General features: G+C 37.2%; 2 protein-coding genes across 2 annotated transcripts; both read right to left on the reverse strand.

The window, feature by feature from the left end:
- Positions 1-11,206: 11,206 nt before the first annotated feature.
- On the reverse strand, positions 11,207-13,055 carry LOC110374207 (collagenase). The gene is made up of 6 exons (XM_021331818.3): positions 12,853-13,055; positions 12,570-12,698; positions 12,196-12,334; positions 11,816-11,908; positions 11,520-11,725; positions 11,207-11,411 (listed from the first exon to the last, which is right to left on the reverse strand). The coding sequence occupies exons 1-6, from the start codon at positions 13,021-13,023 to the stop codon at positions 11,307-11,309; spliced, it is 843 nt and encodes a 280-aa protein (XP_021187493.3). The 5' UTR covers positions 13,024-13,055; the 3' UTR covers positions 11,207-11,306.
- A 4,116-nt stretch (positions 13,056-17,171) lies between these two features.
- Positions 17,172-18,853, reverse strand: LOC126054605 (collagenase). The gene is made up of 6 exons (XM_049840816.2): positions 18,627-18,853; positions 18,353-18,481; positions 18,115-18,253; positions 17,929-18,021; positions 17,649-17,854; positions 17,172-17,338 (listed from the first exon to the last, which is right to left on the reverse strand). The coding sequence occupies exons 1-6, from the start codon at positions 18,795-18,797 to the stop codon at positions 17,234-17,236; spliced, it is 843 nt and encodes a 280-aa protein (XP_049696773.2). The 5' UTR covers positions 18,798-18,853; the 3' UTR covers positions 17,172-17,233.
- Positions 18,854-19,186: the final 333 nt, after the last annotated feature.

The following is a 19,186-nucleotide window of genomic DNA, read 5'->3' on the forward strand; positions in this document are numbered from 1 at the left end:
ATTTAGTTATTTGTATATAAAGCTTACTTGTCTCTGATTGGTCAATTTTGGCGGATTAGTATGACTGTTCGAAATGATGTTTTAAAATAGTCGTGGCACTTTTCTGGTGGACGTTGAGGTGTAGACAACACACGAAAGTTAAGTATTCTTCCTGATTTATATTTTCTTACTGTGATGTGATTATTGTAATTGTTGTTTTATGTATTATTGTGCTGATGTTTAAAATGTATAGTGATCTATCGCTTTATACATGTCTTTAAGATATATTTATGCTGTACTGTGTATTACATTGGGTACCATATGGAATTATTTCTTTATGATATATATGATTTATGTTCTAATGGGTTATAACCATACAGACAGAATTGTGTTGCTGGGGAGTTTGTTCCACCACTTCTTCTTCCCAGCAAAAACACATAGGAAGTGGTGAAGGGTGGGCATTTTGGGGGCTGTCTATTGTAAAATCCTGACGTTCTAAAAGTGCTGTTTTGCAGCCAAGTTTGAATAAATGATTTTTCATTTCGATTTGATTTTGGTCATAGAAAATGTTTTATTTATTTTTTATACCTTTATGTTTTATTCCTTGCTTTCTACATTTATTCTTGGGATTTCAATAATTAAATAATACATTAAATTGCTCTATTATGTATCAAAATCTAACACGTGCGACACGCGATATCGCGTCAAACGTACGCTGTTATTTGAAACCGCCGTCACACGTGAATTCTTTGACATTTATCTTTTCCGCGCTTCCTCACGTTGCACCAGTTTTTGAAATATTTCAGCGTATTCCGATCCCACCATTCTCTTTTTACCGGCGTCCCATTTTTCCAACAACTCACTGAAATCACAAATACCGAAATCTGTGTTTGTCCTCACTAAGCGCTATTTCTTATAACAGCACCGGACTGAATAGTATACAAACCGTTTAATCCTTTCGTTTACCTTTCACCGAAATGTTTATATATTTTTAGGAACAGTTTCACGCATCATACATCACCAGATTTAGTAAAGGACATTGAAAAACGTTGGCGAGTTTGTTTAGCTAGGAAAGTGAACAAACATCGACTCGATGAAAGAATAATGTTTGAGTCAAGGGCCCCTGCGTCAATATTTGGGGGACATTATATAGGACAAGACTCTTCACCAACGGCTCCCTAGCCAAACATTGTATATTTCTAGTTTTTTGCTTCTTAAATATTTTCCGCTTGTGTGCCACCAATATTTTTTCATGCGTTGTAAATGCAAAATACTTGTGAACTTAAAAGATTAGTGATGGGAAAAAATTGCATAGTTCAATCTATTTCGTCAGTAATCCATGTATGTGTACACATAGACAACACATGGCTTGTATGTATATTAACATAATTATGTACCTACGTACTAAGTAATAATCATATACAGGAATATTAGCAATACTCCATTAGAGTATCTGTTGTGGGGCTGCGGTGGCGGTAACCGGGTTATCTAATAAGTAAAGTACGTCTAATGACGCTAATCCCCGGGGCTTTGTGAGATAATCGAGTGTCAGTCATCGTGAGCTATGCTGTACTACTTATAGTATCACAATAGTACACAACTCGCCGGCTCGCCTCCGGGAATACGGTAACTCTGCGCCCTATGTGAGCGATCTGAATGTGAATGCGAAGCGATACGGCGCAACGCGAAAACAACAGTCGATTACTTTTGACGTGACAAAAGTATCGTGGCGCGGTACGCGTACATTTTTGAATTAGCTCCGCATCGCGTTCGCGTTGTTTTACCCACGCAGGACGCACACTTAGAGGCAGTTATTAACGCTGGTTCCTCTCGAGCTCTCAGCCAATGAAGCCTGATTAGTGTGCTTACGACTGTTTGAAGGAAACGTTTAGTAGTTACCCTCTGAGGTTATAGTGTACACGTTAGCAGCGATATTATTGATACGTTGTTGTTGTTCATACTGGATTTAATGAAGATTTACTAAAGTACTTATTGCTAGTTAGCAGTGCCTTTAATGAATGTTAAGAAATCTGATTTAGCTATATTCCGCCAGCGTTTTCACCTGCATTCCATAGGAACTATCTTGCACCATACCCACAAAAAGAAGCCTATTTAAAATTGGCTTCCTCAATAATGAGGCTGTATTTAAAATTGTTTCTTAAACTATTTTTTTTTTCAAATTTACCTATAGTTCAGATTAGCGCATTCAAATAAATCAAACAAACTCTATGGCGTTGGCATAGACCAACAATGTGAATGAATTTCTGAATTCTCGAGAAATTGCGATCAAGCAGCTTGTATGTTATTAACGTCTTTAAAAGATAACTTATAACGTAGCTAATCAGAAATAAGCACATTACATTCTTTATCGTGATTCATATCTACTTATCTGCCCACGTACAGATTATCTCGCTCTCAAAATATCAGTTTACGTAGACCTTGTATAAACTGAAAGTGACTTTTAACTTCTATATTTAGTAAACGCTGATGTAAGTACCTGTCTTTACCGGATTTTTATCCTCCGTATGACCAATTTTCTAGAACAAGTTTTTATTCACGTGTATTAAGTCATTCTTCAATAATATTGTCAGTGCATTTATGCGTATAAATGGGTGGCGTTGTACGCAAGCTCGCACGGCATGCATATCGTCTGCGGGCTCTTTATTAAAAAGTCCTCGCATTCAGCGAGGTACGCTCATGATGGCGCCGCGTGAATGGTAATGTTGGACGGCTTTATGTCACTTCTAGTCTTGACATATTGATATCCACGGCAGATCCTTCATTTTCTAAGTACATTATTAAGATGGTATTTTACGTTGTAGAACAATTCTCCGGTCTTTTTTTGCTTAAATCAATGTAGATACTTACATAAGACAATGTCCATAAATCCATGCAAGTAATGCAGCTTTTGTCAGTAAGCAAATCAGCCAGATTGCTTACATCACCTCGGGGGACGGCAATTTTAAATTCTACACGTTCTGCTGACTCCCACGTCACACGATATTGCACAAAGTTCAAGAAGTGAGGAAAATTCACGAGCAAGCAAAAGTGAAATTCAGTTTTAAAAATGTTCTTACAATCTTTTGAAGTAGAACCAATCTTATGTATCTAAGAAACTTAAAGAAAACATGCCCATTATAATAGTTTTTATAAATATGAAAAATAAAAATAACAAATTCTCATTTGTAGCACAAAGAACGCGCTTAAAATGCAATTAAATTCTGTAGAACTAACATTTTCATTACACTTTGTTAGAAGTAGGATATTAAAATAGCTGGGAACAAAACACGGCTCGAATGTCTGTGTAATAATGTCCGAGTAAGCTCTTTTATGACACTAAAGTCCTATCCTCATTATGTCATATATCAGCGTGATGCATGGCTGGCGAAATATCACTATCCTGAAACTAATGACCCGCCAACTAATACTTACCACTCGTCTCAACTTTATTTTCAACGTCTTAAGGGTCATATTCGTCTAATTTTGTATTGTAATAAAGTTGGTCGGGGTCGTGGAGGCCCTATTGTCGCCGAACAGTGAAGCTTTCATCTAGTAATTTGGACCAAAATCTGTTATTATGTTCCGCCAGGTCGCGCGTGTGTGGACTAGGCGGATCTTTTATTTGAATAGACTTTCATTATAGCAGCATGTTAACTAATTGGATGCTTTAAAATATGTAGGGGATGGAATTTTGTGGAATTCCTGACTAATATTCCTTAAGTGTAGGTTAAATTGATTTTGTTTGTTGTATTAATTATCTTTTAATGACTACTCTGTAGTTGTAGTAAAAGCTAAACTTTCCGTAAAGCTTGAGTTTCCGTAACCATTGTGTGGAGTAACAAATTCAAACTTGGTAATTTCCATGAAACTTCAAGTTTAATTGGTTTCATTGTTGCTAAGCACACGTGCACACTTCATGCCGCACTAGTTGTTACTCGTGACTTCGTTTGCACAGCGTAAATAACGTGGTTGGAAACCTTCTCCGCATTGTCAACAGTCAATTTAAGTTAAAACCTTTTGAAAGTAATTCATTCAATTATCCTCCAATTACGGAATTGAAATAACAATATAATGTAATTAGACTCACGTTAATAAATTAAATTATCATGTTAACGAAATATTTACAGGGTAACAGAGCGGAATCTTTTGTGTCAGCCGTTCCGCATTCATTAATGTAATGTGTTGTTTGTACTATTGAAATAACCCAATAATTAATACGAGATTACCTTTGTCAATACATTTTAAAGTCATCGTGTCGAAATTTGAAAATTTATTTTGCCAACGTAAACCGGCTTACAGGATTAACTGAAATGTAACAAATTACACAATGGCAGTCGTATGTATTGCGGGGCTTAATATTTTTCTCATTCGCTCAGATGGTACAATTTATATGAAGTTGTGACACGAGTGGGTTTCCATAACACAATTAGCGTTGTTGTCGCGTATAAATAATAGCCGGGCGGCGACGACGGCACGTCAGCGTGACGGATGCGACACGATACGATTTATTGCGATCGGATGTGACGGACGGACATCCCTCATGCGAACGTTTGCATTAAACAAGCATTTTTGGAAGTTTTCCCGTTTTTGCTTTGATTTGTTATTGACATGTTCCGTCAGTAATAATTTAGTTTTCGTGTTTAGAAACAGGAGTGCTTGAGTTTCGAGATATTAATTCATATATCAATAACAGCTTAGATTTCATATTGTTATGATTGTTGTAACCAACTGTTTGTAATGCCGAGTTTAAACGCGAAAAGCCACGTTTCGGTGTCAGTATAGCCAGTAAGAATATAATGCCTTTTTAGGCGCCATCATTTCAGCGGCTGTAAATAGTCTTCATCTAAACAGACTCTCCTTATAATACTCTATCGATCTTATTGTATGAATAATGAATGCGTACTCCGGTTCTGTGATCATACCAACACAATCTTGATATTAAGGTCAAGGTCAAGGATCAGAAAGCAAACCTTAAATTAGTATCAATAAATATTAAATAGAACATCCGAGCCTTCGCAAATGAACAAGACTGGGAATTTCTCTAAACAATTTAGGGCAATCCCGAAAGCCTTACCCGGGCGACCCGAGGCGGTGTTCGTAAATCCCTCCCCACATAATGTCGTCAATATAATCCATTACTCACTTAGCCTACAATTCCCTATTTCTACGCGTTTTTCAAGGACCTGCTCATCCCGATCAAATGGACTCCATTGATGAGGGTTTTTAAAAATTATCTGAAATTCAATTCAATTTGCGTCGCCCTACTAGCTGATGTTACGCATAAAAAGACCCTTTTCAATGTTTAAATATTTGAAAATGTCTTAAATTGATTCATGAAATTCGTTTGTTATTTCGTTTGGATGTAAAGTTTTAATTACTGAGAGTAATGCAAATACAACATATTGTTTTTTCATCCAATTAGTTAAAATAATTCACTTTGTTTGCGATGGTAGTTGAAAACGTGATCTGAATGTCAGCTGCACACTGTTAATTTGTTAATCTAATTAAATTTTTATTTATTGAATTAAAAGGCCAAATTGAAAGTTATTTTATGTATCGAACATGTGGGCTCCAAGTTATATTTTTTCATAACCCATTTTATTGACAATTGTAACGACTTACGCCGGTTTTGTGTGTGAATACAATATCTTAACTTTCCACAAGAATTCTTCTACATTTTGGTTAAATCACTTGAAAAACAGTTCAAGACAATCAGATTTCTTATAATTATGGCTAAATACTTTATAGCATTGTCCAAAAATATCTTTTTTTGTAAAACATAATTCAAAACAAACAAACAGTAACGAATTCATGTCAAAATTCTATTACGTCCACTCATATAATGGAGAACAACAACAATTTGAAAAGCGCTATTAGTTTGAGCGGCAATCAGGCGATACGATCAGTGGGGCGCACTGTAGTACAGTGCGACACGACTCGCGTTATACTGTACGTGACCCGTTCTATGTGCTCCTGCCACTATCGGTCATTACCGTACTTCTCATTGACGAGTTACGACTATTTGCATTTTTATTCAGAAAGTATTGGATCGTGACGGTTTAGTGTGCTTTTTTGTTTAGCATCAAATAAGCTTTTTCTGTGATGAACGAACTTCCCAGAAAACAATGGCTTGATTTAATGCTCGAAGTATTATAAATATTTTAACACGTTTTAATGAAGATGGGACGTACAATTCAATGAAAATCAGACCTTTGCTATAGATATTTGAATATATTAGATATTAATCAGTTATGTTCACGTCATAATTAGTTCGCCTAACAAGTATACATTAGCTTTGGAAACATGCTCACAAACTATGTGAAAACAACGACGTGAGTCGACCCACTGACCAGAAAAAATTCAATAACCGGCCCTCGGTGTCAAGCTAAATTACATCCTACTACGTTCAATTTACGGTGTAATTTAGTGTGCAGAGCTCTAGTTTATAAGGTGTTTTATATGTTCATTACATTGTGCTTGATAATAGCGACATTAGTAGCAAAAATCTCGTCTTTAGTTCTTGCGAAAGTCAGTCGTTAGATAAATGTTTAACATCTTTTTTGCCGAAATTACAAGTTTCATAGACGTGCCATTTTACTGTGAGTCGTTGAAATACATTTTCTTATTTCTACGCTTTTTGGATTAAATGCTGATCGTAAAAAGCTATATAACCCTTAAGAAGGTAATGGGTATAAAAGATACCTCACCGTATAAACATCTCTTTTTCATTCGTAAAATTGTTTCTGTATTCAAAGCAATAAATTCTTGATACTACATTCACTTTTATTAATATAAGCCTGTCAGTTTTATGTACCAGTTAGTTGTATGTACCTACCCTAACTAGGCACCAATACATTTTCTGTCCAACGTGTGCTCATAGATAACATCGAATGAAAAGCATTTTCATTTAGTCAGAATTGTTTGGAATGTTTTAATTTAGTAACGAAAGTCAATCCAATTAGCCGCTAACAACCATTCATTTCCACAATGGGCACGCATTACCAAAACACAAACCTCAATTTGAAACGATAATTATTCATACATCCATTGATTTTTATGCGTGTAATTATGATCCGGGGGTTGTAATAAGGACAGCACTAGGTATGCAATAAAGCTGTTTAATTCGCATCCCTCACATGACGAGTCACGTCGCGCGGAAGGAATCCGAGCAATAAAACTGGGAAACAGAGGGGTATTTAAAAGGCTAGCAGTTAATCAGATGAAAGGTTGTCGTTAACGAGGCGTGCGGGATCGAGCGGGGCGGGCCTGTCCGACCCATTGAGCATTACTGGTGTTAATGAACGCTACTGCCTTATAATGGAATCAATTCAATACCTATGTTGAGGGCTTTTATTTCTGTCTGGAAGTGGGAGACGTTGATGGCTTCTATTCTGGTTTCATGTGCCTGTAGTTACTTCAGTTTCCTTACATTTTGCAATATTCTAAGTGTGCTACTTCGTAAAACCTAAAGTTCTGATGTCTAATGTCGACGGAACTGACAGTAAGTATACCAACATGAAAGTTGGTAGTGCAAGATACCATTGCAACTTCATTCTTTATGAAAACGTCACTTCAGATTTCACGCTGAAAACTGAAACACATTATATTTTCGCATTTCCAACTGCATTGCAATACCCAAGGGGCCATTTTAATAAAATTTAATATGAACTACAGTTGTCAGCTGGGCGTCCGTGCGCTGCGGTCGGCCACATCGCGATTACTTCATTTCGGTTCATTATTAACTTATTGCGCGGTCGATTGTACGCGACCATAATAGTAATAATAATGCGAGCATCGCCTAGTTTTGAAAGGTTGAATTGTTTAGTGGCTAGTTTTGACTGACACTGGTGTAGTGCATGCAACCGCACTATACATTCTAGGAACCTCACTGGTTATCTAATCATTTATTTATGTCACAAGCTCTTTGACATTTAAAGGGTGTTTATTACAGGTAAATGTCATTGTTATAAGAACCTTCATGACCGAGTGCTCTTCCACATCACGTCGTCTGCTTGGCAAGCACGTAAAAACTTTGTCATGAAAATATTGAAGATCGTAAAGTGTAAAATGGGCACGAAAATAGGACGAACAGTCTATGAAAGTCTTTGTGCGGCACAGTGTCGCACGGGCTTAAAATAGAAGTACACCGTGTTATGTTGAGGTCCTTTTTTATAATGGGATAAAAAATAATAGTGCTGGCTTTGATTTACACCACAATATATTTACAAAATACATACATCATTATTCGAAACATTTATTATTGACATATAATTTATATTACAAGGAATGGGTGAAAGGAGGTAGGAACAGCCCTCCCCGATCATTAATATAATGAGATATTTTCGTTCAATGTCAACTTTGATGAATGGTGACAAAAGATTACCTAACCATCCTAGTTATACTACATAAATACCTCTAATGGCTCGCATAGTTATTTATAAGTTTTGTCCATGTTAAAGAGATTATCTGTATCATGTCTAGGCAAGCTTTTTATTATTATCATTTCTTCGTATTTCGGAAATAATGATAAAAGTCCTTGAGGCTATTCTTAAGTTAAGGTGAAAAGGTTTTATGTTCACAAGAAATAAATATAAAGCCGAAAAAGACTTCGCTATTTCCGACCTTAAATTCAAGACATGTTTCAGTAAAGTAAATACAGTAAACATTTAGTTGGTCGGAGAGAGTACGCTAGATTTGATTCGGACGCTTTATTTTATCGCTCTCGGTGACAATATGCTGAAAAGTTTCCAAGATTTATTATGAAAATAGTTTCTTCAGAATGTCCAAGTTTCTTAATGCTTAACATAAAGTTTGGCGAATATTTGAATCCTAGAATTCAGCAATTTGAAAGGTGGAATGTTCTAGAAGTATGTTGTAATTATAAAGTTTTATTGTGTTATAATACGGATGAACAGCCAGCGTGTCGAAGTTGGAAGCATAATGGATGATAAAAACACACCCATTGCATTCATAAGTAATTTCTAGATTACAATACATTATAAAACTTTCTATAATAATTTTACCATGGACCGATAATATAATCTATTCAACTGAGAACAAAGATATTAATTTAGGTAATTATTATGAACATAACATAAATATCACAAAGAATTCTCCGCCAGTGGATTCCCTTTAGATAGCTTGACAAACAAGTGATCCGTCGGCTGATTGATCAACGCACAAACAACGACAAATAAAATATATATTCGCTCACCGCCGATGACAGACAGTTATTGTATTGTTTATAGCGAACGTCAATAAATACAGCGCTTTTTGTTTTTTTTACCATTTGCTTTAGGAAATATGACGAGTGAACTGGTATAATTATATTGTATTGAATATTTCAGATTAAAAATCCGTGATGATAAAAAACAATAAGTAGAAACTTCAATTCTGAGTAATAAAGATTTATACCAAGTTGATATAAATAGCTTGGTTAAGTATGATGTACGCATGAATCTGTAAGCCACCTCCCCTCGGGTCACGGCAGCAACACAACGTGACAAACGGAGATTAACTTGTACTTAAATAACTAATCTATATTCATGGCTCTAAAGAATCAGGACTTGAGCTATTCAAGCTGATCCCAAAGTAAACACAAAACCCTGTTTATCTCCAGCTTTTCTGGTACAACAACTTGTTAAGAGCGATGAAGACAAAAAGGTTAATTTGGTTTCGCAGGCAATTTTCCGGCAGACGTTTTCATTGTTAGAAGTTCCGTTGTACTAATAGGTACATCTCCTTAAGTAAATATTGGCTAAAGAAATACCATCTTTGTCAGAACACTTCTTTGTTCGAAACCACCTAGTTTTATTTTTATCAGAACAAAAGAATGGCAGAATTCAAAATGGCGACTCACATGTCAAGAAGACCAGGTACGAAAAGCTGTGTGACGAAAATAAACCTGTCATATACAAACATAATGCCACTTATTTACTTACAAAATAAAAACGAAGTGTATCTTAATGTCATTCGTCGGTACACGATGAAGAGTAAATCTCTGACGAGGACCCTCTTCAGAGGCGCTTAGCTGAAAGTCCTCCGACCTGCGACGCACTCGGCGACGACTGTAAGTGCCGGCTATTTTGACTCAGTAACAAAAGCCCAGTGTAATCAATTAAATTTCAAGTGTTAAAAGACTACAAATTGATGAATTAATTCCATTATTTTAACTGTATATCGAGAAGTGAATTTGGTAATTTTATCGGATTCCGTGAAATTAAAGCTAACAATTTTCCGGTTTATTTAAATAGTTTAAACATCTGATTGCGTCCTTTATCCAGTAGACAGTCACATTTATAACGTACATAATAATAACGGTACTCAATTCCCCTACATCTTTTATTTTTAACTGTCCTACCATTCAGTTTGTTAAATATAATACCTTAATAATAATAGGTACCTTAAGTGTGTACGTACACTGGTCGTGTCTACCACCAAAAAGTATTGACATAACACTTTTGCTGACGTTGGTAATTTTCAAACGGATATCTAGAACTATTACTCCCTTTACATTGGTTTTCAAAGTCCAATAAAATATCGGGTAATAAATAACGATTCCTTGCTTGCGCTGTACTCTCAAGTAATGTTACAAGGTAGGGTGTCTCAGCAGCACTATTCTAATATTTCGGTCACCTGCACCTGAATCGCCGGGCGACTGTGCGGAAACTTGGACACCTTATTTAATTATAAGAGGCTAAGTGTTAGGTGCCACTCCGTCTGTCTTGCAAAATACCTTCTTTTATAAAATGTTTAAAGGTGACACTGAACATTACCTCCGTCTCTAGCTGTTATTCACTTTGTTATTATTCTGACTCAGTGCACCAATCCCCTGAGCATACATCACGATATCCACAAGGTAGAGAAACCTATACAAGACACATAGCCTCATTCCTTGTCGGCAGTGACATCTCAATCACTACAACATGCCATTAACCAGTCGCGGAGGCCGTTACTCCGACCCCGGCACTCCAAGTCCTGAGTCAGTCCACGAGGCTCTCAAGTGTTTACGTCACAGCGAGTAATTTATACCCCACTCGGCGTTATCTACGGAACCACTATTTGCTTCAGTTATTAAGCCATTATTTATGTGAAATTTCATGCTGCTGTACGTACTATCTAAATTTGCATACCCGGTATTTCGCTAAACACTTGGACTCTTGACTTGAGATATGGGATATTAAATTAAATGGAAATGTAATAATTATAATAATTCGTGACCATTTCGGTTAAATAAATTCAAAGTTTGTTACATAATTACATGTTTTGTTTTTAATACATCAATCATAGTTTAGCCAGTATAAGTAGGTCGGTGGTAGATGCTTCTCTTACAAGAAGCTATTGATCCAGTGCAGGTAGGAGGTGACACGCGTGTGTCCCGTCGGGTAGCCCGCCTCGCAGCCGTGGACAGACATGAACGACACCACACCCACCTGAAAATATTATACATTTCAGGAAGAGGCAGGGCCTATAGACTGAGGGTGATAAAATGACTATGATAATACTACCAAAATTATCGTGATCAATAAAATAAGACTTACCAACAGGTCGTTGCCATTGGCTAGAACGTTTCGGCGCAGGACTAAAGGACCACCTTGGTCTCCACCGCAGGCGCCCCTGCCCCCCTCACCACTGCTGCACACGATATCATTGGTCACAAGAGACTTGTACGTCTCCTGACATTGGCTATTACTCATAACTGTCACATTTACATCACGAAGACTCGTACTTCCATCTAGTGGACCACCTGAAAAGAAGACATGTAAAAATATAAATCAAAAGGGCCAATCAAATGATCCGAATGATGCTATGAATGTCACTCTTAAAAATATCTTACCGGAGTATGTTTTTCCGAAGCCCATGATTTGTGTTTTGTAGCCCGCAAGTGAGCTGAAGTACGCGACAGGCAGAGTAATCGGAGTTATATAACCTGAAAGAAAATTAGTAAAAACTAAAACTGCGAAGTAAAGTAAAATAACTAAAACTACTACCTGCATTTAAAATCGCAAAATCTCACAGAGAAGATTTACAAGGTTATTTTTAGGTCCCCAAGATATAGATAGCGCCTGGTTTGGAGACCACAGAACCTATAAAAATGTCTCCCGTAGAGACGTTACAAACATTTGTACTAATTCATCTTAAAAGTGATTATAATTAATGTAATTGTGAATCAAGAAACGTCAGGATTATTTTGAGGAATTAATATAATATTCTTACTGTTGTATGAAATGTAAGGAACTTGGATCATAGCGATGTTGTTCTCCAGTGTGTCCATGTCATAGTAAGGATGTAACGTCACCGATTGGGCAAACACCCTTTTTCCTCCAGAGAACAGCTTCGACGTACCCAGTACTACCTACAATAAGAAAACACAAATACTAAATATTCCTATTTTATTGATGACCCGCACAACAGTAACCATTTCAGAAAATATTTCTAAAGATCTGAAATACGAATCAGATAAGATGGGACCGCAAATTCCCAAAATAAACCTTGTGATTATCTGGTTACAAACAGGGTTTATTATCCTGCATGTTGGGGCTATCACATTTGTATAAACTGCGATAGGTATTACATTGTCTATCATTTACCTGCATTTCCTTGCCCTCGGCTTCTCCGTCATACCAGCACTGAGCGGCAGAGATGATGTTGTAGTGGTTCAGCAGAGACCCGCTGCATACTGACGTGTCATCTGTCTTCAGAGTGATCACCAGTCCTGCCTGTTACAGACCATGCATTGTATTTAGTATATTTATCAAAGACATGGGACATTATAACTTGAGCAGCAAACAATGAGACGTAGATGAAACTTTCATTTGTATATCCTGTCAAGAAAACAATGAACTCTGAAAAACGTAAAAAATAGGTACTCACGAGGTATGGATGTTCCCCGTTATATGAATTAAGCCCACCAGCTATTCTCATGGACTCCCGCAGCATCATCATGGCAGCGGCCGGTATCCCCACCTGCCGGTGGTACCGCGCCATCACATCCTCACCCACCACCAGCCCCAACAGACAAACCAACACCACCACAGCCTTCATCGTGCCGCACACTGATAGAAAGTACACAAGAGTTATATAAACAACTAATTTTATAACAGCCTGAAGCACTCGAATGATAATTTTAAGAATCACTTATTAGAAGGGACTTTTCTACGTACAAGTGATTCGTCATCTATTTGTTTGGTCCAATTCGATTCAGGTGCTCCTGCACGTGACACAATATTATAAAAACTTCTGAATTTATTAACCCGGCAAAAATTATAGGCTTTAAAATCAAATGGCGCTAAACATAGTTTAGCAAACAGTTTTAATTTCATTTAAAATTATGACAAAAGGTTAAAAACGCTAAACCCTATAAAAAGCAAAAAATAACTTTTAACACTACGTAAACTAAATTTTGTCGTGTCGGGGGACCGCTCTAATTCATTACTTTAGATACGCGTTTTTTTTTTAAACGAATGTTGTAATATCATTTTATTTATGTAAGTATTTATGAAGGTAAAAAGCGGTCCCCCGACACGTCAAAATTTAGTTTACGTAGTGTTAAAAGTTATTTTTTGCTTTTTATAGGGTTTAGCGTTTTTAACCTTTTGTCATAATTATTGCATACTTTTTTTGGGTCGGGGGTTTTTTTAAATTTATAATTTAATTTTATTTCATGCTTTTTAAAGGAGCTCCTTAATTTTTCCTTCTTTCATTTAATTTATTTTATCTTAAGATGGGGTCGCTATACTCGCTATATGCGATCTCGGCCAAAGGAAGCTGTTTAACAATCCTCATGACAAACTGGCTCTGGGAGAATTGCACAAACTGAAAAACAATAAAGATTAACCTTTGGACATTCTAGATTTTCAGCAAAAATATAAATCGGTTTATCCGTTTCATTTCGGCATTTCAGGGTTTCATCCGCCACATCCCATTTCCAGCATTAGGTTCTCATCAATCAGAAACATGAAGAGAACTCGTCAAGACAAATTCAACGAGCCCAAACTCGATGGGTTTACTAAAAGGCAGTTCAGGGTTACGTCTCCTACCTTCGTGCCCTAACAGCAGACCAGCTCAGTGGTTCCAAAAGACATTAGTGTTTCAAATTTCAGATCCCACATATACTTGCAAGTAAACAGAGCGTGTAACATTCCTATCACATCTAGCAAACGAGCTGATGACCTTGAAGACCTGAACCGATTTCCACCAAACATAGCTAAGAACACTCCCGACTGACATACCTTTTAAACAAAAAAAACCGCATTACAATCGGATCATCCGTTTGGGAGCTACGATGCCACATACACACACACACACACACACACACACACACACACACAGACACGTCAAACTTATAACACCCCGTCGTTTTTGCGTCGGGGGTTAAAAAAAGCCTTAAAATATGTCAGTTTAGTCTAATCTATATATATCATCTATATATACATACATATATGTCTTATGATGTATAAACTACATTACAGTAAAGTTTCAACGTAACCCGTTCTGGAGTTTTTAGATTAAATGAGAAAAATAACACACATACCTATTTATAAGCTCATAACAAATAATTATGTATAAGAACATGTGTGATATTAGTGTGTAGTGTGATTTACATCATATGATACACATTGCATTTGTAGGCTTAACCATATTCAAAGGTCGAAAGGGAACTTGGAAATTAAGAAAGCATCTGTGCTTACATACATTACATTCATACATTCACGTCGTTATCAGCAAGATACTCATAAACAGAACTATTCAAGGAATACTCATTTTTTCTCAGCAGCACCTGAAGCTACAACGTTTGAAGTGCTTACGTTATGCAGCAAATAATCTAAACTGCACTCAGTATTATCTTACGGAACTATGTACGTATGTATGTACTCAATACACTGATTCAACTTTTGAATCGTTTTACTTGAATAAAACCGGCCAAGTGCGAGTCGGACTCGTGCACGAAGGGTTCCGTAAATTACAGTTAAATCAACCTATCTCAAAAACTATAAGAGATACTTTGATCAAACCAAAAATCGTTGAAAGAGTTAATTAGCATGCATCACCTCTATTTTTTTTAGAATTTTATACCCCGTAGTTATAAAAATAGAGGGGGGGGGGCATACTTTTTACGACTTTGAGAGCTGATATCTCAAAAACCGTTCACTTTAAGAAAAATGTTTTTTAGAAAACTTTATATCATTTTAAAAGACCTTTCCATTGATACCCCACACGGGTATGTACATCGAAAAAAAAAATTTCATCCCTCAGTTACATGTATGGGGGGCCCCACCCCCAATTCTTTTTTTTACTATTTAGTGTCATATTTTTGTAGCGGTTCATACAACACATATTCCCATCAAATTTCATCACTGTAGTACTTATAGTTTCCGAGTAAATCGGCTGTGACAGACGGACAGACGGACAGACGGACAGACGGACATGACGAAACTATAAGGGTTCCGTTTTTGCCATTTTGGCTACGGAACCCTAAAAAATCCATAATAGGCTGTGCCTTCCTGTAAGTTGCATTCATATCATATCATATCATATCATTTATTGCATTCCATAATATACATTTGGTGGAAAGTATAAAATAATAGAGGTAGTCACAATTATGGACCCTGATGGGCACAGCAAAATAGAAGAGAGGAAGGCGTTTAATGTAGGGCTGCGGGTTATTGGGCTGCGGGTTGTTCGAAAGAGATACCGCGGCCCTGGTACATAAAAGGCCTATGACGGAACACGACGGTTTTTAGTCAGTAAGAGTCTGACACTCCCTCACCGCTGCTAACCCACAGCGGGAGGGGTCATTTGATGATTTTTGACGTCGGAAAAAAAAATGCGTTTAATGTAATATAGTAGTATGTAGTATATTATTAAAGTATTTATTTATTTTCCAATACTAGCTGATACCGCAAACTTCGTATCGTTCAAACCGTCCCTGGACCTCTACAAACATTTTAAAACCAAAATCAGCTCAATCGGCCCAGCCTTTCTCGAGTTTTAATCAGACTAACGAACAAAAATTCATTTTTATTTATATAGATAACGTATATTTTTGTGTAACATAACTTCGTTGTCTAGTTATTTTTCTTTTCTGGGATGGGATTCTGTTCTGGGGAGTGAGAACTGTCACATTCTCAGCAACTAAAGCCCACCCATTCCTATTTAAGATGGTAACATCAACGTCAATCTATACTTATAATAAATCTGTAGAGAGGTCAATTCTGTACATCCAAACTAATATTATAAATCCAAACTAATATTATAAATGCGAAAGTAACTCTGTCTGGCTGTCTGTCTGTCTGTCTGTCTGTCTGTCTTTTCTTCACGCCTAAACTACTGAACCGATTTGTGTGAAATTTGGTACAGACATAGTTTGAAACTTGAGAAAGGACATAGGATAGTTTTTATTACAAAAAAATAAAATTATTCCGGACAAATAGCGCCATCTATTGGTCAAATCAAAAATCTGCTGGTAGTCACTATTCCACGCGAACGAAGTTGCGGGCAAAAGCTAGTTGAATATATTTCCAAAATAACTATTAGGGGGTGATTAGTTATCGATACTGAAGCCAAAAATGCAATCAGTAAAATTTTGGTCTGTCTGTCTGTCTGTATGTTCGTTATGGAAACAAAAACTACTTTACGGATTTCAACGAAACTTGGTACAATGATGCTTCATACTCCTGGGCAGGTTATAGGATACTTTTACGCTACGATCAATAGGAGCAGAGCAGTGAAGGTAAAAGTTGGGAAAACGGGAGAAATTACTCAATTTTTTATGCTTCCGTCGCGTGTGCAGCCTTAATGGTTAAAGCTACACAGAAACAATGTATGAAGGAAATGTTCTCCTTAAAATTATGTAAAAAATATACTATGACAGTATATGTCTATCTTTTATGGTTGGCTCAGAATAACACGTTTAACTCTCGAAAGCTTAGCAGTTCGGAGCTTTCTGTTATATTTGTCTACTATTACGTTTATAATACTCTCACCCACGCTTATTAAAAAAAGTTAACATTATAACATTCAATACAAAAAGAATAATATAAATCGGTAGTAGGTACGCATAGATTTAGATAATTGGATAGGCTGGTGTTTATTATTTCTTTATCTCTTTGCACAACGTCCGCATCTAACGCAGAAGCTAGTCCAGAATAAAACATTGTTTTAATTGCATGATATTTTTATTTACATAATATCATATAATTATTATACAAGCAGTAGCCATATCGTGCCGGGTCAATAGTGGATGCTCCTCTCCTTACAAGAAGCTGTTGATCCAGCGCAGGTAGGAGGTGACGCGCGTGTGTCCCGTGGGCAAGCCCTTCTCGCAGCCGGAGCCAGCAGTGAACGACACCACACCCACCTGAAGGAAAATAAATTGAATTTAGCGGACAGTAGGATCATTTGGACATCAGGAAAACATGACTGAATACCATGTCATCCTGCTTCATCGAAAGGAAACGTTAAGTTTCATTCGGGTTTTTGCAAGTTTGATAGTTCAAGACATACATTATAAATTTTATACTTCAGTTATCTGTATTTTTAAGCTTTTATTTTTCATTTTAAATTTAAGTTTACGATTATGTAATTGGCTGTAAAAGCCGTGTAAGTCGAATAAACAAAAAAATACAATGGTCAAATATGACAAGAAGTAGGTATGTAACAGGTTTTACCAATAGGTCCTTGCCAGCGGCTCCGATGAATCGGCGCAGGATCAGAGGACCACCCCCGTCTCCCCCGCAGGCGCCCTTGCCGCCCTCGCCACTGGTGCATATGGTAGCAGCGGTCACGTGTGAGCCGTACACCTCCTGGCACTGAGTGTTGTTCATCACCGTCACGTATACGTCACGAAGGCTCGCGTTTTCATTTAATGCACCATCTGAAACAAATACAAATGCGTGTGGATAAAAAAATGAGGTAATCTAAATAACGGTTGAAGAGAAAATGCTTTACCAGTGGATGTTTTGCCGAAGCCAATGATCTGTGCCCTGTAGCCCGCCAGTGAGCTGAAGTACGAAACAGGCAGAGTTATCGGACTTACGTAACCTGAAATAGAGGAGTTTTCATTCAAATATAAATAATTATGTACGGCTGAGTCAAATTTAGAGTATTTGAAAAGCCATGAATTATTGTACTTACTGTTGAATGAAATGTAAGAGAACCCCATCATCGCGATGTCGTTGAGGAGTTTGTCGGCGTCGTATTCCGGATGTAACGTCACCGTCTTCGCATACACCCTGGTGCCGCCGGAGAACAGGCTCACTGACCCTAATACTGCCTACAATGAAAAAGTCACATAATACATTTAGGGATTCGCAGGTACAAGATGATTCAGCAAGCCGGGTGGGTCAACAAGTCAAGTTTACATCTGACTGACCTGCACTTCCTTGCCTTCGGATTCTCCATCATACCAGCACTGAGCGGCAGACACGACGTAGTAGTGGTTTAGCAGAGACCCGCTGCATACTGATGTCTCACCTGTCTTCAGAGTGATCACCAGCCCTGCCTGATACAAGAAAACGTCTTAAATAATAACAAGTGATGACTCTACTTATGTCAGTTTATTTCAGGTCATTTATATTAGTATTGCCTTACATGTAATAATTAAAATTGGACGGATGCATTAAACGCAAAAAAAAATTGGTACTCACTAGAAAAGGATGTTCCCCTTTAAAAGAGCTGAGGCCTCCGACTATTCTCATGGACTCCTGCGCCATCATCCTGGCAGCGGCCGGTATCCCCACCTGCCGGTGGTACCGCGCCACCACATCCTCACCCACCACCAGCCCCAACAGACAAACTAACACCACCACAGCCTTCATCGTGTCACACACTGATAGAAAGTACGGAAAGACCGCAGACAGCAGTATTTTATACGTAATTAAACGGAACTCAAGTATGTACCGATAATAATAATATTGAGTATCACTTGACTGACGGGACTTTACTGTTTACAGTTCGTCATAATATTGTTTGTTTAGAGAAAACTAAAGTAAGTAAAACAATCAGTAATCATAATTATTTAAAGACAAAACATAAAGCTAAAGGAAGACTAAATAACAGATTGACGATGTCAATAACACAACGAAAAAGCCATTAATAGACATTAGTTTTCAGCGACCATTAGATACAGATTGATCTCTGGGAATGATTGGTAGATGAAACCGTCAAAAGGACAGGCATGCGATCATATTATTTACTACATATGTTA

Source organism: Helicoverpa armigera, chromosome 10 (assembly GCF_030705265.1).
Source record: "Helicoverpa armigera isolate CAAS_96S chromosome 10, ASM3070526v1, whole genome shotgun sequence".
Lineage (NCBI taxonomy): Eukaryota > Metazoa > Arthropoda > Insecta > Lepidoptera > Noctuidae > Helicoverpa > Helicoverpa armigera.

Excerpts from the sequence above, each read along its gene's own strand:
- LOC110374207 (XM_021331818.3), bottom strand. The coding sequence starts at position 13,023 with ATGAAGGCTGTGGTGGTGTTGGTTTGTCTGTTGGGGCTGGTGGTGGGT. Across the intron at positions 12,699-12,852 it reads ACGGGGAACATCCATACCTC|GCAGGACTGGTGATCACTCT; the intron begins GTGAGTACCTAT and ends GGTCTGTAACAG. Across the intron at positions 11,726-11,815 it reads CTTCGGAAAAACATACTCCG|GTGGTCCACTAGATGGAAGT; the intron begins GTAAGATATTTT and ends TCTTCTTTTCAG.
- LOC126054605 (XM_049840816.2), bottom strand. The coding sequence starts at position 18,797 with ATGAAGGCTGTGGTGGTGTTAGTTTGTCTGTTGGGGCTGGTGGTGGGT. Across the intron at positions 18,254-18,352 it reads CCGAAGGCAAGGAAGTGCAG|GCAGTATTAGGGTCAGTGAG; the intron begins GTCAGTCAGATG and ends TTTTCATTGTAG. Across the intron at positions 17,339-17,648 it reads CCGCTGGCAAGGACCTATTG|GTGGGTGTGGTGTCGTTCAC; the intron begins GTAAAACCTGTT and ends ATTTTCCTTCAG.